Raw genomic sequence first — 20384 nt, forward strand, 5'->3', positions numbered from 1 at the left:
TCTTTTATGGTTTTACGCCCGTTTACGAAAATAGGCGATGTTTAATTGGTTATAAGAACCCCACAAACAAGCTGTAATTGCAATGTGGCACCTGATCTTACCTCTATTCTCAACTCTAACGGTGGAACTGAATGGCTCGGACTGGGAGAATTTTCTATCGCTTTCAAATGGCTGCTAACCAACTGTGGATCAAGTTTCCCGAGGACAACAATCGGATCTTTCAAACTGTTTGAGCTCTGGGTGCTAATTTCTTGATGACCATCTGCAACAGAGGTAGGTATCGAAAACATTAATTTATAAAATATCGACGGTGAAAGTAGCAGATCACGTATCTCGGTTTGCGACGGCTGTAGACTTTCTGCCGTACTTTATTTTTTTAAATTAAAAACTACTCAAAGTTAATTTTTGAAAACTTCCCTGTTTTTTCTTCTCTGTTAGAAAATAGTCTGTGAAAATTTCAAATAATTATATGTGGTTCTCCTTCAAAAAAATAAAATAGGAGCGGAGATTTTTAAACACAGCAAACAAGATACGTGGTCTGGTAGTATACCTACCTAACCGTCGATATGGTTATCAAGCATAGATATTTTTAAAGAAATAGATTGTTTCAATTATCTAAACTTGCGGTCCGTAGATATGCTAAAAGTGCAATTTTATTACAATGGAGGATTCGCACGCAATTTTTTTATTGCCTCATCACGCGAGAGTGATTGCAGAGCTGATTCCGCAGTATTGTCTATAATTTTTTTCTGATATGGGAAATAGATCACAATAGATTTGAAAGTGAGGAAATGTACCACCTAGTGACGTCATCTGCCAGCATTCCCTACTTAAACACATGTATTTTAGCAGATTAGATAATTTTGTCACAACTCTTCCAATTATTGTTCAACATATGAACCAAGGGTATTTACGCGTTCAGTTCAGTCCACTCAGTAGTTTCCACTTAAGGTGATTCGATGGACACCATATTTTGTGTCAGAACGACGTGCGATATATCGGATCGATTGGCTCCATTTTTTCAGTTACTAATAATTTTTCTCGAATTTTGAGATCGCAATTCTGTTGTCAGGAGACTAAACCTCTCACTTACCAATTTTGACAAACCAATTCAACGTAATAAAGGCGTGGTTTTTTTAGAGAGAAATTCGATACTGATATTTCTGAATTCTGTCTGAATTCTGAATTCGTCGCATTCGATACTGATATCGAAACTGCACTCGAATGCGATATTTTCTCTCGAAACAAAACCACGCCTTTATTACGCTGAATTTCTTTGTTAAAATTGGTTAGTGAGTGCTTTAGTCTCGTGACAACAGAATTGCGATCTCAAAATTGGAGAAAAATGACGAGTAGCTGAAAAAATGGAACCAATTGATGCGATATACCGCATGCCGTTCTGACACAAAATATGGCGTCCATCGAATCACCTATTTTATATACCTGCAAATCCTCCATTGAAGGTACAAACTTTTCGCGATAAAATAATTTTTTGGTGTAACACCTGAAGAAATTTCGTCACGGAGGGAAAATGTTCATTATAACCACTTAAACCTGGTTGGGTGACATTAATAATTTCCTTATCGTAATAAGTGTTATCCTCAGTACGTCCAGGCCCGCCACAAGGGGGGGGATACTGGGTCCTTGGTACCGGGGCCCGGGCCCTGGAGGGGCCCGTGACGCAGGTGACAAACCAGTACGAATTCATGTGTAACCCTTGTCTCGTAGGGAAAAGTGAAAAAATTACCCTAAAAATTCCGCAAAAGGTGAATAAAGTTTCAAAAACACGCTAGGGCACTATAAAATTTTTCTTACTTTTTTAGAGATTTTCAAGATTTTGAGTATATGTAGAATGATATTTTTAGTAACTGTGTTTCATTTTCTTCCTTTGTCGGATGCTAAGAGGCTCCTTTCTGGGCATCCTCGACTTCAATGGCTTAAATCCCTTGCCATAGACGTACGAAAAGGGAGTCCAGGGGGGCCCGGCTCCCCATAGAATTGAAAATTATCATCTGCCCCCTCAAAAAAAAATTTATAGATGTTTTGAATGCAACAATTCGAAAGTTTTTGGTGCTGAAAGTAAACAAAAAGGCGTAATCATTCTGCAGAAATTGATGGAAAATCTCCATCTTAAGAGCTTCATAATGCGTCCAAATAGATTTAAAATTTCAAAAATTTCTCGGGGGTGGCCCCCCGGACCCCCCCCCCCCCCCTGTGATAGGGGCCCGGGCCAGAAAATTGGTACCAGGGCCCGAGATGGGATGTGGCGGGCCTGAGTACGTCACATGGTGGATCGAGTCAATAGGAGAAGTCGGACAAAATATGAAAAATTTGAAAGCTTAAATTTTCGAAAATATGAAACAAAAAAGTTTGAGAGTGGTTACATCGGTTATCTCGTAAAATTTCAAGTTGGAAACACCCCTTGGAATTTGTGACAAAATGGAAGTCAAAATATGAAATTTTAGAAAAAAATGTCATGCCTTACCTCCTCTATCAGCTTGTTCCACTGTGCGACAGTAGAAAATTCCCGAAGAGAACCATTTTAGACTACATTTTGTATTAGGAAACTAATATTCCTGGTTCATTTTAGCGGTAGCTTATGAGACAAGCTTATGTAGCTGAGCATGAAAAGATACTTTCTAACTACCGAAAGGTAGTCCTTTTGGACCCAATAGAGCTCTTGCAAGATCCGGGGTTAATTGTTTCGAAAGTAGGAGCTTCTGAAAGAAATTTTGGCAGGAATTTAAAAGCTCTAGACTGCGTTTTGACTGAAAAACGAGGCTTAAATTTGAAGTTATATAAAAAATTTCTTAATGGTCTGAGGCCTAATATATTAAATGAAGCGATGACGCATGGTTACAGTCGCCTTTAATCCAATGTAACGGAACGGCTGTGCGTTTCAAATTAGGAAAAAAAAAAGAGAAGAAAAAATCACTTCAAACAAGAATAATATTGCGAGCTCGTTCCAGATGCAACTAGCTTGTATTCTAAGATGCATCCTGTACGTACTCGTACTTACTGTCAAGGTATTCTCCAGTGCTGTCGAAAATAAGCTCATGGTGTAACTTGACTTCGGGTTTTGAATCAGGTTGCTCCTTTATCATGGCCGTGGTGGGAAATTCGATGTCAATTTCCCTTTTTGGAACCAACTGGAGGACAGCGATCTTACTAGAATGTTCTGAAAAACGTTCCAAAAATAGTACATGCATAAAACATAGAATAAAACATGAATCCTCATTTTGATATTCTTAATAAGACGTTTTCGCATATTAGTTACTGAAGAGAGAGAGAGAGACTCAATTACTAAAAACTGTAGGTCGTACTGGTACATATTTTGGGTATTTGTTTTCCTATTATGTTTCCCAGAAAAAATGGGGGAAAAATACATAAGGGCTCTGGATCGCTCTTTAAAAGAGAAAAACATTGATTATACCGGAATTATGGTTCCATACACCATTACCACTAAAATTAAGCTGTTTTTCCCCTAATAAGTTTCAATTTCGGTTAAGATTTGAATGGATTTTCAGAGGATGGTAAATAGATTACACCTGAATGGTGAAATATATTATGATTATAGCAAATGCATGGCACCATAGTCAATGAATTTGATTCGATGTTGAGCGGTGAGGGACAGGTATAAAACTCTACCATTTAAAAATTTAATACCTTAAAAGTATAAATTGATTCTATACAATTGATAACACAAGAGGTTAAAAGAATGGAAGGAAAAAACTTAACAAAACCCACAATCGCTCTTTGTTTTACTATGCACTTTAGAATTTAGAAGTCATCTTAAAGCCTCCTAAATTTTCAGTTCTGGTAACGCTTAGTTCTGGCGTTCTACCGGGCCGATTTTCATGATGTTTGCGGCTACCAACTGGCCCAAAGACTTAAATAAGCCCGTCTCATTCAGATTTTGAGAAAATGGCCCAGGTTTTTGTATGAGACGTGGTATGATACATTAACTTGCGAATTCTCCCATTTAAAAAATGTAAATTTTAATTTTTTGTCGCAGTTCGTTTGAGCCCTCCGCTGAGCCGATTTCCATGATTTTTGTGGCTATTGACAGACGATAGTCCCTAAATGAGCCGGTTGTAATCCGATTTTGGAAATAGGACCCAGGTTTCTTTATATAATAGTGAACCAAGGAGCTTATAATGGTAGTACAATTTAAAATTCCCGCCAATGAAAGATGGTCGGCATTTCAAATTTAGCGAAAAATTGAACGAAGCGGAAAATTTTGAATCTTGGTCCGTTAGTAGGGTAAGGTAAGTGAATCGAAGGTATGCTCCTTTGTTACAGACTATCCAAAAGCGACGAAACGCTCCATTCCATTTCGTTTCAGTCCTCGCGTGAAGTTTGAAATAAATGCCGATTTTTCTATTCGATTTTTATTGGTCATGTCGCTTCAGGCCAGAGGGAGATTGGACTAATGAGATTCGGGTATGAAAATCTTCTCATTTTTATTTGGGTCATTATTTTGTCGAAGCGGGCATAAGAGAACGCGAAGCGCCCCCTTAGAGTTCGGCCGCGTAGCGGCCAGGGGGTATAGCCCCCTAATATATACAATGAGGTTCGAAATTTATTGGTCGCTTCTTTATTTTCAACCGTACCAACTATTTGAACCAGGAGACAACTTTTTTTTTTCAACCTTTTATACTGCTCAGTCGAAATGATCTGGGTCGCGCAAACCAAACGTAAGATTTAAAACAACTGTTGCAGACACAGCATCAGATAAAATATGACAAAAAAGTGAACATTTTTGAGGTACCTCTAAGTGGATTTATATCGTCCTCTGCCTCTTCTACTTTTATCTTTTTTAATAAAGACAAAGTTACGTGTTTGCGCTCAGCGGGTGAAGGGCTCGTTAGGCTGTCCATGAGCTTGGCATCAAGTCTCTCCAGAAGCACTAATGGCTTTTGCACCAATGGATCATCGATGTTGCACCAACTCCTGGCGAATAATTTGACATCTTCATTTTCCAGATGCGTTATTGGCTGATGCTGATTAAGTTCGGATCCGTTGTGAATGAGGGCGTCTTGACCCAGATCTAGAATAGAATTCAAGTAACCATAGTTTTAATAAAATCTATTACTTGGTCAGATCATTGCTAAAGTAGCACAGGTTGCATTAAGTAAATTGCGATTGGAGTACCTACATGGAGGGAGCACGGACATACTGGGAATTTTGAGGTAAGATCACGGAGCTTTTAAGGCCCAAAAAGGTAGCCAATCTATGAATTCAAATTATTTAGGGTGATTTATTATCACAACTGTTATGATCAATTGCTTGTAAATCACATATTTGGCTTAGTTTTGTGCATAAAACTCATGTATGCGAAAGAACGTTCATTTATGAACATTCTTGGCCTATCTTGGTTTGATATTAAAATTTAAAGATCGGCAGCTGCATTTTTCTATCGTTTTTCGTGTTAAAAGGTTGGCTGCCCTTTTGAGCTCTAGGATCTCCATACTTCGACATGTCCGTACTCTCCCTATCTAGGTACTCTAATTGCGATTACACAGTGACCTTATTGTGACTGCGTCAATGCTAAGCATGTTGCCTTTGTACTAATTGAAGGGGCTTTTTGTATTGACGTTCATTGCAATAGACTAGGACCAAGACCAATCCACACAGGTCAGTTATTCTCGTGAACGAGTTTTGGGACTTTATGCACGATGAGCATTGCGGCGGGAAATTCAAATCCTATGTATTTCTTATGGGAGCAGTCAATATGACGTCACTTTGGCTTTGGTCAAGTGAGGGCCAAGAGGGGGAGTGGATTCCAAAGAAAATGTGCAGTAACTGACCCGTGTGGATTGACCTTAGCAATAATATTGAAATAATCTGAAATTGTTCCTTCAATTGCTAACTGTCTGTCTCTGTCTCCTTGATATATGGAAGACAATTGTTTAAAATCTTCATTTATTGACCCAAGGATGTAAAAATATTGTAAATTCGTAGTAAATAAATTTGCGATTTTATTGTATCAAATTGCTACTTTATTTTCATATTTTTCGTGTCCAATTTCTTCTCCGGTTTCATTGTCAGGCAACACTTCGACTTGCGATTTTATCAGTGCAATCTTTGTTACGTAGAAAATATTCACAGTGTTTCGAAGCAGTGTGTTGTTTAGTTTCTTGTGGAAATAATACAACACGAGAGGGAATCAGACAATAATCGATAGCCATAGAGCAAAACCACGTATTTCCATCGCGGTGTTTCAAAATTTCCGTTCCAATTTTGTTTTTTTCAAAGAGAAACAAGCCAGGGTCCAGCTGTGGGAACTGCCATGTCTGATCCAATTGATATTATATTGTTTTTACATGTAAATAAGTTACAAATTGCCCGGTAGTTTGTATACTCCACTTCAATGTGTCCTTAAGAACAATGTGTATATTCCTTGTCAGAAAAACACAATTCAACTCACAAAAAAAGAAGAAAAACAAGCCAATTTCATAGCTTGAAATCCGTAAAGAATGTTCTGCAAAGTGAGAAAAAAATTCAAAGTATTTTTCAAGAAATTATGTTGATAAGTTTTCCAAAGAAGAAAAAAGTATAACAGGAAGTCTGCAACGTTGCAGACGGAGATGAGTGGTTCCACAACATGGTCATCAAAATGCTCACAGGCTAATTTTGGTTAAATCCGTTTATCTGTCGATCTATCAATGGCGAAAGTCGAAAAAAAATATTTATCTATCTCGACAGGCTTGTTGCCCATAATACTGCCGTGCTAAGGAAGAACGCCGTATGAGCCATCAGGCATTGCCAAATTCCCTTCGAAAAACGACGAATTTTCAGGAAAATTTGCGAGTATTTCTCCTCCGATTTTTTGGAGGATTTTGTTCGTAATTTGATCTAAAAATTCCGAAAATTTAAAGGAAGAATATTCATAACTTTCTTCGAAAATAGCCATTTTCTGAGAGGAAATTTGGCAACATTCGAATTCTCAAACGGCGTTTTTCCTTAGCACGGCAGCATACTCGTATGTTACAAAAGCGTTCTTTGACGGTCACCTCGCCGACAGAATGTTCCAGGAAGGCTGTTTTACAAATTGAAATGTGGTAAACGTTTTTACCCATTGGATTAAAGGCCTAACATTAATACATCCTAACAAGAAGGGCGCAAAGTTGCGTAAAAAATGGGGAAGGGGAGGTTGGAAAGAGGAATCAATTTCCGGGTGGATGTTGCGGAAATAGGCGGATCTAGACATTTCGAATGGGGGTCCGGTGGTTCTCCAGAAATTTTTCAAAATATCAAAGCATCTGATATGCATTATAAGTGAATTTTTTCAAGAATAATTATCAAATATAAGCGCCCTTCCCTCTTCTCTTCTTTCTTCCGTTCCTTCCCTCTGTCTTTCTTCCCGTTTTCTTCCTCCTTTTTTTCCGGCGAAGGAGGCGGGGCGCTTAGGTATACCCCCTACGTCCCCCCTGGATTCGCCTGAGTTCGCGGAATTACAGTGAGAATAAAATCGCCTCCTTGACCAAGGAGATAGGAAGTAAATTAGTGTAAAAAATCAAACCCTACCTGCCCTGTATTCATCTTTATCTTTCAGAGAGTCTTCTGAGACAAACTCATTTTTAAGTTGTACGCCCGGTATCCATCCACCTGGATACTTGTCCATTATTTCTCTCCCTGTGCAGAAATCCTGGAGGAGAACCGATTAGTTTCACGAACCGCCAAAATGTTAGGTCCATGGATCTGAAAAACCAGAAATTTTTATGAACTCAACGTAACACTCTGAAAAACTTGCTTGATAAAGTTTAGGTAATTAGAATAATGTTAAATTAAAATTCCCAGGTATGTCTCGTTATTTGTGCAATCGCACGGCAGTTTTCAATGATATTCGTTGGACCCTCTCCGAAAATTCCATTTTTGCAATAATTCACCATCTTTCACACTAATTAACGTAAGTCCATAAGGTTACAAAGTTGACTCAAACAAATACCTAATTTTTTTTTTACAATTTACTTCCACAATTTTTCTCCAAATTTTTCTGATTTTTGCATGCGATCAGATGAAAAATCAGGGAAATTTTCAATTAGGAACACTTAAGATTCTCCTGATAAAAACGCAATTTGCGAAAGAAAATTTGGCAACATTGAAATGTAGTTAGGTTCTTGCATGAGGGTAACGACGAATGTCCGCTTAAATAGGGTAAAATACTATCATTCTAAGATAGTTTTCCTAGATAGTACCTACCCAGATAGCACAAAAAGTTCGGAGAATATTCTGACAATGTTCCGACTTTTTGGGCAGCATTTGAATATTCAGAGAATATTCTGAGAATATTCTGGATCAGCAGGTAAACTCGGAATATTCTCAGAATGTCCTCTGAACATTCGAGCTGAGCTCGTACCCGCCCGTGGCGGCGCGGACCACCTGGTATATAGGTCCCATGTAATTTTCATGCTTCAAACGCGTTTTCTCGACATCACAAAAATGTCACACCTGATTTATGCACTGAACCCTTCATTTAGTTACGGGACTTGGAATTTCTTAGTTTTTTTCACTTTAATATTTTTTCATTTTTTTTCCTTCCTTAATTTTTTTACTACACTTATTAAATTCCGGGCCCGTCTCTTCGTTTTTCCGCGCTTAAACGAATCAATTTTTTAATTTTTTTAAAATGTATTAATTAATTTATATTATATATTATTATTTGATTTTCGATGGTAAAATCTATTTATATATTTTTATGGGGTATTTTGTTAAAATTACTTTTATTACTTATTTTTTCAATTGCTTTCATACTTATAATATATTTATTTATTTATTTTCTTTTTACGTAAACGTTTCCAAGTGTCACAGCACGCGTCCATAAAAAGTTACTCGCTGTGGAACGTAGATTTTCTTATTCTAGCCGTGGACATTGGAAGAAGGACCGATTGTATATAATGTTGCCGCAAAGGCCCTTGAAGGGGCACTGTTTATGCACCGATACGGGCAGTCCGAGTCAATCTTCCTGCAATGCAGCGACCTTTGGCAGCGACGTATCAACTCTTTCGATCTTATCCTATTCTCGACGAAGATTTTTTTTCCTCAGTGAAACATATTTTTGAGTCAAAAAAATTGAGTGTAACTGAAATGAAGTATTTTATTTAAATTTAGAAAAAAATTGGTCTCATTGATGTTTCTTTAGATGAAAAAAAAATATTAATTTTAATTAAAGAAAATTTCTTTATCAAGAAAAAATTAGCTGTGTGGGTGCCTTTCTTTAGATTTTCGCGTTTTCGGATGATCTGCTCGTGCTTGAAGAAAGTTTTATCTTTAAAATATGGTTTAATTTATTTGAAAACGCGAGCCGCGCCGTAACCATACGATCATACGATTCGGCTTCTTCCGGAACTTTTCGGGTAAGTACGACAGCGTGCTTCGTAGTTTCCCTCCAAAACTCACGACCTAACCTACAATTCCGCCGTCCCATAGAGAAAAAAAAGGAGGTGTTTGCATTTCGGGCATCCTTGGAATATTTTGATGACTTGATGACGTAGGTGGGTACAGCTGGGTACAGGGACGTCCCCTTCACACTGTACCCACCTACGTCATCAAGTCATCAAAAAATTCCAAGATGCCCGAAATGCAAACACCTCCTTTTTTTTCTCTATGCCGCCGTCCGTTTCCGATATGCCTGGTCCTGGTTGCGCTAGCCGTCCAGCCGTTACCTCGTCTCGTTGTTACAGCCAGAGACGATTTTGGTGTATTTTTCCAGTCTCTCTTCTGATGCAGCCTCCAAAATAAATGTAAGTACTTAAATTTTGTTAGTATATCATTCAGGAAATGTAGATCGACAGACCCTACCCAAAATTAATGATCTAAATCAACTGAGATCTTCCTCCCTCCAGCAACGAAATTTCTGTTCTCACTTCCTCACATGAAATGACATACCTGTCACAGTGTCATTATTATGATAAGAAAAGTCGTTCTGGAAAACATGGAGAGGGCAGGTATCGTTTAGGACTCACTGGAAACCATGAAATACTTTTGTCTCACAAGTTGGAAGTCTCTATTACTCTCATGAGACAACACTGCAGTGATAGCGAAGAGAGCGATAAGTGCAGGCTGGGATGAACTTCAAGACAAATAAAATCATGTGCTAATCATGGCTCGTGCAGAAATGCGCTTATGGCTCTCTTCGCCATCACGGCAGAAAGGTGCGCAAATTTAGACCTTCGTCCCGATTTGACCAATGTCCCACTCACTAAGTTGGGCCAAGCTCATCTCGCTATTAAAACATCTCATCGCTTCTTTATTATTAGGTCATACCTCCATTTTCACACAAACCCTGCAAGTACGCACCAAGTTATATGAACATTATGGCTCAGTACAATACAAAGTTGCGTCCATTTGTCCAAGGAGTGATGATATGTCCCGTTCTCTATTATTTTTATTACCCACTCTACCTGGTACGTTTTCATTAGGTTGATCCAACACATAACCTCTTCTAATTCTCTCAGTGAATGTAAAATGATACCTCTTGAATGTTCAGTACATCACTCGCGTGACTTAGCACTGTCAGCGAAAAGGACCTGCAACTAAGTATCATAATTTGTTTCTGTGACATATACAACTGACCCATTGTACTTTTCTTAAAACTGAGCTTCTGCATGTTAGAATATCTAGTAGGGAATAAAAAGAAATGATGTTCTCGTGAGCCCTGCCTCCGTCTCTTTGTCCCTTGATTATTTACTACCACCACGGCAATGTAGATTGCCGTAAAAATTAAGCATGATCAATCATCACATCGGAATAGCATTTCATTAAACTGCGTGTAAGGACCAAGATATGAAAGTATCCAAGCGTTCAGAGCGAGCCAGTTTATCGTCTCTCAGGCTCCGTTTCACTTGTACTGAATGCTAGGGCATTATTACACAAATGAACTAGAGTGCGGTAAACAGTATGTTTGTTTTTTCCAAGAGCACAATAAATGAGAAAAATCATGTTACATTGCACTAACCTAAATTTTGGGAACTTGTAAGGTCAATTTTCAAAGAGATATGTGTTAATGATGTAACAATTTCAATTGTTGTGTTTGATTGGAGGGGGAGAAAAGAAGATAATTAAAGTCCGATTTCAGATGCCTACTTTTTCTCAGTTTAAATATTTGCTGAAACGGGTTGAAAATAAATTGTTGGCAACTTGGTTTTGGTAAGTGTTCCTCTTACCTGTACCTCACTTAGGTACCTGTTTTCTACATTAGACAGGGCAAAAAATTAAAATCCTCAGTTTCAAGAGAGTTCTGGAAAAAATCTCTGGTATTAACAATTGAGAAGTTACACCGATTTATAGTTTTTGAAAGAATTGCAATTTTATGATTATTTTAAAATTTCATTCTACTTAAATGAAACAGCTGGAGATCTAGGTAATTTTTTTTTTCAACGGATAAAATTTGCACGTCAAGTATGAATAAAATCTAAGAGCTAAACAGTCACAAGTCACCTCATCAAACTGTCACCATGCCTTGTATAATGCTGTTTATTTGTCTGTTTTTCAGGTTTTTGAAGGGCTTCCTGCACTCCAGCTTGCTCCCTCTTTCTGGATTTCTTACATTCTGGATTAAGAAAGCGGCTACTATTCTATGACATGGCTGTCAGTTTCTCATCTGAGCAGTCATCCGATAGGAAATTAGCAGCGACTAAAAATCATCTGGTTTTGAGAAATTCACCATGAATCGCCTCAAAGCAACATCATCAAAAGAAGTTGAAGTGTGTTCAGAGAAAATAAACATAAGTACTTAGCAGCTATTGTTTTCCTAAAAATTTTATGTCTGACCGGAAATTTTTTAATAAATTTGAAGTGGTGTGAAGTTCGATTAGTTACCTTTAATATGCATTGCTCTATTCTAAAGGAGAAAATAAATGAAATGGAAAGTGCTGTGTCCAAAGTATCATGAATAGCATCATTGGTGTTTTTCTTCAGGTTTTATTTTTGATGAAGGATCAGTTGAATTTGGTGAGTCATATCTATTATATTTTCCTTTTGCATGCTATTTTGCCACAGGAAACTGTCAATAAATGAAATAAAATTACCTAATGCCCTTGTAATTGAATCAATTCTGCATTTTTTCCCTTCGGTTTGTTGGCTCCATGAGTCTGAAGCATGTAGGTACAAATTTATTCTGAGAAATAAGCCTGAAACGGGTGGTGTATATCACCCTGTTAAATTTCACCATAAAGTATTGCAGCTAACAGGCCTCGTTCCGACACTAAAGCTGCAGTAATATTAAGAAAAAGAAGATAAGGAAGGAGCAAATGGAACTTTTCGGCTCTGAAGTGATGTAAGCTTCAATTGATAATCAATGCATGAATAAATCGTCACCTTTCGGCCAAAGTATCACAAGATCCATGTGATGTTCACAAATTTCCGCCGCCATTTGATTTTTTTACAGAGAAATTGTTCGACAAAGCTGTCGAAAAATTTCACTAAATTTTCTCAGTGCTGCTGATAAAAATCAGTGAAATGTTCAAACAGATTCAACGATTTCTCTATAAAAAAATTAAATGGCAGCAGAAATTTTTAAACCTCGCATTGAGCTTGCGATACTTTGGCCGGAAAGTGGCGATATCAATATTAGCTTAAATTTTGGTTCAGAAATGGACACCTCAGAATTATATAAGTGTTACTTAATGTACAGTAAATTGTTAGGTAATCATTTGGTAAAACTGATTTAATAAACCTCAAGTAACGATTACTTAAAGTCCTTCTCAAAAAAAAGTGACAGTTTTACTCAAAATTGATTAAGGATCACTTAATCGTGAAGTAAATGTGAATTCACCATTACTTTAAGCTTACCTCAAGCTTACTTTACGTTTACTTTTCCCTTACTTAATCTTGAAATCCAAATGCTACATGGGTTGAGAAATTGCCTTCCTTTTTTTTGTACTTTCGAAACTGACTTTTTTACAATCAACAATTAAGCATCTCTGTTCTGAGCTTTCTTTTTTAAGGTTGTGTAAAACAAGTCAAAAATTGTTAGAAGTAGAGAAATGGAGTGTAAAATTTGTTAGGTTTGAACATTATATTGTAAAAAATTGTATATTCTATCTTTTCATTGTATAATAGTAAATCTTTGTCCTTGGTTCAATCAAATAAATTTATTGATGACAGTTGATCAGTATTAGAAAAGTTAGAGAAACAGCCTCGGAGGCTGATCTTGAGGCCATTAATCCTAGTTTAGCTGTCATATGTATGCGGCCTCTCCTGTCTTGCTCTCCTCTTTTTAGAAGAACTTTTGAACCATATCTCTTGGAAATTACTGTGCTTTTTCTTGTCTGAGAAGAAAAAATAATAAAATATATATTTTAAAAATAAATTTTAAAATGTTTTTTATCATACTCTTTAGTTCATTCGGGAGCCTATTAAAAAGTTTACTTCCCTCTGTATTCTAATGTGGTATTACTAGCAGTATCCTCTTTTGTTATGGTTATTCTTGGCCCTGAAGAAAGTTTAGTCTTGATTATGGAACACTGATTGTTGTTTAAGTGTTAATGTACTTGATTTAATAATTTTTTTCCCCGCTCAATTTGAATTTTCAGACTTAGAGTATCAATTACAAGTCCCACTAGGATCTTTTGTGCAGAATTTAATGGTTAAGAAAGTCAGCTTAAAAGGAAAGGCTGGGTTACCTAATTATCTTGACTTTCACATGCTTCTTTTTTTTTTTTTTTTTTTTTTTTTTTTTTTTATCTTTTTCGGTCCAATTTGTTACGGTTTCACATTTCTCCAAACATGTCAAAATTTACATCGACTTAAAGGTGGCATCCATACGGAATATTTTTTGCCACAATTTGTCACATTGCCATTATGTTGCCCAGAAACGCACCCATGTAATTGGCTATGTTGCCTTGCCGGGTGAGAGGGTGGGTAATCGTAAAGTTGGTCCTGGTTTAAACTGCCTCAATAATTCAAGTAACGTTATGATAGCGTTTCTGTGTAATCTTTTTAAAAAGTGCCAGGATAATATATCCGAAATGTTACTCAGCAATAACATGGTAATATTACTGTGAAACATTGCAGAAACGTTGCCAGGATACGTTGCGGCCCGTGAGACAAAATTCTGTTTGCCACAACCTTGTCAACACTTTGTCAGGAAACATTACCAGATAATTGGCAATGTTGCCGCAACGTTTTTGCAACGTTGCTTTGCCGGGCGGGTAGTACGTAAGAGTTTCTCAGGGGTAATTTATATTAAATTTATTATGTTTTTCATTTTCTTTATTTTTTCTAGTAGGTAAGAGTTTCTCAGGGAAAATCCTTGTGATAAGAGCCCCAAATTTGTATTTTCTTCCTAAAAAAAGGTGCAGTAAAGCAATGTTAAAGCACACAAGTAGGTGTTATTTTTGGTGTTCGAATTGTAAATTTTATTTTCTCATTTGACTACTTCTCCAGCTTGAGCTATCATCAGCGTTCTGAATAAAGATACTTCTCTCGTTTTTCCTCTCTAGATTTTATGGTATCTTATTTCAAAGTTTCCACTGCCAGCTTCAATTACTGTAGTATCATGAATTTCCACCTACATATTTTTTTTTTTTTTCTTTTCTAACGAGCAATCACTGTGCTGTCAATACTTTTATTTTTATAAGGTATCATTGTATTTTTTGGTAATGTTTAGGAAAGTAATCATGATTTTAAAATTAAATGCGTGTTGAAGTTACAATTTCAATTCCTTATCGTCATTTAGCTTCATTTACTGTAGTATTATAAATTTCCACCGTCAATATTTCTTCAAATCATTATCATCAGCAAGTATGTCAATTCTCAATTGTGTTACCTGTTTTGTGACTTTCGGTAATTTATATTCAATTTATTATGTTTCTCATTTTCTTTATTTTTTCTAGTAGGTAAGAGTTTCTCAGGGGTAATTTATATTAAATTTATTATGTTTTTCATTTTCTTTATTTTTTCTAGTAGGTAAGAGTTTCTCAGGGGAAATCCTTGTGATAAGAGCCCCAAATTTGTGTTTTCTTCCTAAAAAAAGGCGCAGCTAAGCAATGTCAAAGCGCACAAGTAGGTGTTATTTTTGGCGTTCGAATTGTAAATTTTATTTTCTCATTTGACCACTTCTCCAGTTCAAGCTATCATCAGCGTTCTGTTCTCAATCGCCTACAGCTTATTTGCTAAATTTGATTTTTGAATAAAGATACTTCTTTCGTTTTTCCTCTCTAGATTTTATGGTATCTTATTTCAAAGTTTCCACTGCCAGCTTCAATTACCGTAGAATCATGAATTTCCACCGACATTTTTTGTTCCCCCCTGTTACGAGAAATCCCTGTACTGTCAATTCTTTCTTAAAAAAAATATTACAATTTGTAATGACCAGAAAAATAATCATGATTTTAAAATTAAATGTGTGTCAAAGTCGCAAATGATCATTCAACACGCAAATGTATTTAATTTTAAAAGTGTCTTGATTTCCTTCCTTTTTTGGAATGCCATAGAAAATGTTCAATTTTTTTTCTATCAAAATTTAAAAAAAAAATCTTGAACATTTCCTGTTCTTCAATCGTTAAAAAATAAAATGTCCGTGGAAATTTTTATGTGGAATTTTCTTCTCTGTAATGTCCCACGGATGTTCTTTGATGGAACATTCCCAGAATATTCCTAGAATATTCCTAATGTTCTGAACTTGTTTCATTCACACTTTCTCAGAATGTTCTGAGAATATTCCGAGAACATTCTCAGAATATTCTGAGAATGTTCTGGATTTATCAATGAATGTCCTCAGAATATTCTCTGAATATTCCTGTGCTATCTGGGTAAATAACTAGTTGACCTAGATAGTTTTCCATTGATTTAAGTACGACATTAAATATTATTACTAATAGGTTGACGGGGCTCTAGACGTGATGAGCATTTTTGAATTCCAATACCTCTGGAGTAAGTTCTAAACGAACTAGGGATATACCTTTGCCGAAAATCGCTCTTTTCTTGTAAGTCAATAGTTTTGACTCCAATGCTATCTAGAAACGTAGATTTTTCAGCAAATAACTATAGTCAGTTTTTCGGAATTAATATTCGAGTTGGAATTGGTTTTTCTGGCAAAGAATTGAAATTAAATGATTTTCGTCAAATATTGTGTCTTTTTGAAGGCACCAGTGCAATAAAAGACGCAAATAGGAATCTCTTTCCTGGAAAGGGGAAGATGTAACATCCTCGAGTATGAAATATTCTTCTAATGTTGACGGTATTGTAATTTTACATGTGAAGATGATTTCCCACCGTGCTTTCCCCTTTTACAAAAACTCATCTTTCATCAAATGCGGTATGAATTTTACAACATTTTGACCCAGAATATAATACACACTGATCGTAAAGAAAACAAATGCACATTAAATACGGCGTCGTAAAATCGAAAGGATTATTTTAATCCTGATGAGGAAAAATGAGGGGGGAAAATGTACATACATTTTTAAGAATTTTCTTTTCATGAATGAGGGAAATTCATACAGAGTTAAAGATAGTTGTAAAGATAAAATTTAAATTCAAGATAAACTGATTGTTCGTTATCTCTGTGGAAATTTGGATTACCGGAATCAGAATGCACAAATTAATAAAATCACTTAAACAAATAATATATCCCTATGTATATCTCCTATTATCTTTATCTACAGCGAGTGTCGCAGGGTTAAACCGCCAGATTGGAGGAGTGTCATCTATGGGTCAAAATAAGACTTTTTTTTTTCTACATATAAAGTTAGTGTTTTTCAAAAGTGCTCCCATCACAGCTACAGCTACCCAATCAATTAAGCAAATCATGGGGTTTTTCATAATTTTGCGTCACATGTGAACCTAAATTTGTAAAAATTGGCTATTCTCTACGAATTTGAAAGCTTTATTCACCGAATGTCTCCAAAAAATTAAAATATAAAGCTGAAGAGAGATTTCCGGGGTTCGAGAGTAGAAACCAAGTGTCTTTACCCTGCAAAATATAAGGCACCCTGACAGCCCCCTTTAACTTATGATTCCAATCTTTCTTAGATCTTGAGGCAATTTGACGTTAAAACTTAGAAGAAGAGTAGTTTTTCAAGAATTTCGGTCGATGACCATTCCCGAAATGTTGAAGAAAAAAACGAAGATTTTCCCAAAAATTTGATGGAAGGTCCCAAACTTGGAGGTACTTTTGGAGGAAAAAAAAACAGCTTTGAAGAGAAAACAATAAGATGGATCAAGTAATTGCAGTGCGGTGTTTCAACCCATGGACACCCTGTATAATAAGTATTTCTACTGGGAGACTGTGGCTGATGCAGCCATTTAAAAGGGTACCTAGGTATATGAAATTATACATCGAAATGGTACTAAAGTAGCGTATTCATCATGCAATGAAACTGAAGACTACCTAATTACTGTACTCACCATTTCCTGGTAAAAAAACCATAATGAAACGAGAAAATCGCAGAACGAATCGGAGATTGAAGTATAACCACTGAAACTTCACCATCAACAATGCCGGGCGGGCAGTCCGAGTCGCACTCAAGCACGCTTGGGAACAAGAGGATCAAATATTTGCCAAGTTTGCAAGCTGAGGTCCTCGCGTCATCAGCAAAGATGTGCTGCCCTTTGCAATTATTGTGAGTGCTACATTGACCACAGTTAAACAGTTGCGATTCTTGGCCACACTATTTTTCCTCCATCTACATACATAAGAGTCGCTCTCACAGCGCTCTCCAGCGCTCTGCGACGCCTAACCGCCACAAAACTCGGTCCTCCCACAGGTCATCAGGGAGTAATCATTCCTTCATCTCATCCATAACCCCCCGTCGCCAACCTTTCACCGGGCGTCCCCTTCGTCTCCTCCCAGGAGGAACCCAATCAAGCATATTTTTTGGCAGCCTCTCCTCCGTCATCCAATTGACATGACCGTACCAGATAAGCTGTTTGGTCATGGCGTCGAACACGATGTTATTTCCGACTTCCATTATCTGACGCACTCTATCATTACGGACCCGATCTCTCCTAGAAATCCCTGCTGACCTCCTCCAGAAATCCATCTCCGTTGCTCTTAGCATATCCTGTGTCCGTTTCCCCCTCCGGGCGCAGCCGATCCATCCGCTGACCGAAAAAAAAAAAATAACGATAAACCGCGCATCTCCCGACGGGACGAACGCGATAACCAATTTTTCAAAGGGCGCAAGGGGCGCGAGGCCCGCCGCGCGATCCCTCTAAGTTTCCCGCCATTTCCGCGGGGGACCGGGATGGTCAAAGCGGTACCACCTACGCCCGGATCGGCCCGGCGCACAGTGGATCGAGTCAATGAGAGAGGTTAGACATGCAATTTGTGACTAAAATTGCAAATTTTGATGTTTTATTCGTCATATTTTAAATTTTAAGGGGTGCTTCTAGGAGAAAATTTCACGAGGAAACCAACTGAAACACTTTTGGAACCTCCAAGTTTTGTATAAACGGAGTTATAAGCGTTTAAAGTTTCCAAATTGTGTCCGACCTCCTCTGTTGACTCGATCCACTGTGCGGCGGTCCCCTCTAAATTTTGATCCACAGGATCGGGCTTACGGAACTATATATTGCGATGATGATGATGATGATGATGATATGAAATAAAAATGAAGAGCGCATTGGCAATTTCTGTAACTCGGTTCTTCCATTAAAATGATGGGTGGGCCTTGAAATGCCCGCTTTAATATACAGACGAGCCACAATGTCTCGATACCAAACTGGCCTTTCTTGTTTCGACGAGAGTATAATCCTCTGTTTCAACCTCAAATGAAATCAAACCAACAAGGAACTTCTTCTTATCACGGGGAAAAAGTGTCAGGGGTTATCCCCTAAAATTGTGGTACTATCCTAATTTGTAGTTGGAATGTAGCTTTGTCCATCAATTGGACGTATTTCTACCAAACTGACCTATGTGCAGGTGAGAAATATGGGGTGTGCTCTAGAAAGCTGCATAAGAAGCAATGTAAAAGTGAGCGTGATTCCTTTTGATGAATTGGAAAAGCGGGATTTTATATTCTACCAAAAGGAACTAAGCGCCAACTGAATGCGGGATTCATGAGCCGCGGGCATGGGACGAGAGCGTTGTGAACAGGGCTCATGAGTTAAAGTGGAGGAAGAGCGACAACGAAGACGACTTCGTTTACGCTGACGTCACCAGCGCTTTATTATTCTCATTCACTCTTACGGCCAGAGAACTAACGAGCACACCCCACATTTCTCACCTGCACATCCCAAGTAGCATTTTTCAAAGTTAAAGTTGCAAGAAGTTGAAACAATATTGGTTAATAGTCGAAACTAAGTTGCAACTTAGTTGCAACTCTTAGTCAACATTTGGTCGATAAGTGCCGATTCTCGGCGATCTGATCGGAAGAAAAGTTGCAACTTATAGCAATTGAATTCCATAAATCTTGCAACTTATCGACGTTGCCAAAATCATCCCTGCTAAAAATGACCATGTTGGTTACAAGTTGGTCTGGCCCAACATGGTAGCAAAAAGGTGAATGGAACCTGTTATCATATATGATATCAACATGTTATCGCCATGATATCAACATGTTACCGATATGATATCACACTGAAAAAAAAGTTCCAAAATGCTTAAATTTAGGGGCACTGCACGTTCTTAATTTTCATTGTGCATAATTTTCATTGTGGACACTGGAGAAGTGCCGCTAAAAGAACCCGACAACCAGGGGCGGACTGGGACGAAAAAAGTCACCGGGAAATGTACAGCCAAACCGGCCCACAAACCAAATGGGGGTCGGGGGGACACTTCACAGAGAAAGGGGGGTCTGGGGGCCCTCCCCCGGAAAAAATTTGAAAAATTAGCACCTCAAGAAGCCATTTTTAAGCGCGAACATACGCAATTAGAGTCACAAAATATTTGCAAAGTTGGCTGCGACCGTGGAGCATAAAGCAGCCCCGTGGAACAATGGAGGCCCGTGGAGCCTCACCCTATTTTATGAGAAAGTGACAGTTCACGAAGATTTTATCCCATTTCTCCACATACTTTTAGGCTATGGAGATAAAAAAAGAAAAAATGAAAGAAATTAGTAGGAGTAGTAATAGTAGTAGTAGTAGTAGTAAGATAAGTTTATTTTAAAGCGGTGCTTTAGCATCTACGGCCATTTACACCTCCGTGTGTTCACATGGAAACCAAGGTTACGTCAGTGAAAATACAAAAGGGTTGAGGGGGAAGGTTAAGTTTTAAGAAAGAAAGAAAGAAAGTAGTAGTAATATAAGTTTATTTTAAAGCGGCCCAAAATACCAACCGGCCCACCGGAATTTTTCCCAGTATTCCCGCCTGCCAATCCGCCCCTGCCGACAACCAATGTACGCCAGAGTTAAGCCGCGCTGCGCTTGAGTTCCCAAACGGTCACCCACCGAAGTACTTATCTACGCCCGACGTTGCTGAACTTCGGTGATCGCCC

General features: G+C 37.7%; 1 protein-coding gene and 1 long non-coding RNA gene across 3 annotated transcripts in view; one reads left to right on the forward strand and one right to left on the reverse strand.

Annotated features, from left to right (window-relative positions):
* Window positions 1-17981, reverse strand: part of LOC109029667 (uncharacterized) — a 27313-nt gene extending 9332 nt beyond the window's left edge. Inside the window, exons 1-5 of one of the 2 annotated variants that reach the window (XM_019040240.2) lie at window positions 17356-17981; window positions 7531-7704; window positions 4772-5050; window positions 3020-3178; window positions 102-262 (exon numbers count right to left, since the gene is read on the reverse strand). In XM_019040240.2, coding sequence (XP_018895785.1) covers window positions 102-262; window positions 3020-3178; window positions 4772-5050; window positions 7531-7627 — 696 coding nt within the window. In that variant the 5' untranslated portion in view covers window positions 7628-7704; window positions 17356-17981. The remainder of the gene's footprint in view (window positions 1-101; window positions 263-3019; window positions 3179-4771; window positions 5051-7530; window positions 7705-17355) is intronic. The other variant, XM_072302449.1, reaches the window with a different exon arrangement.
* Window positions 9545-15167, forward strand: LOC109029668 (uncharacterized). The gene is made up of 2 exons (XR_002008633.2): window positions 9545-9746; window positions 11498-15167. It is a non-coding gene; the product is annotated as an uncharacterized lncRNA (long non-coding RNA).
* Window positions 17982-20384: the final 2403 nt, after the last annotated feature.

Source organism: Bemisia tabaci, chromosome 7 (genome assembly GCF_918797505.1).
Source record: "Bemisia tabaci chromosome 7, PGI_BMITA_v3".
Taxonomy (NCBI): domain Eukaryota; kingdom Metazoa; phylum Arthropoda; class Insecta; order Hemiptera; family Aleyrodidae; genus Bemisia; species Bemisia tabaci.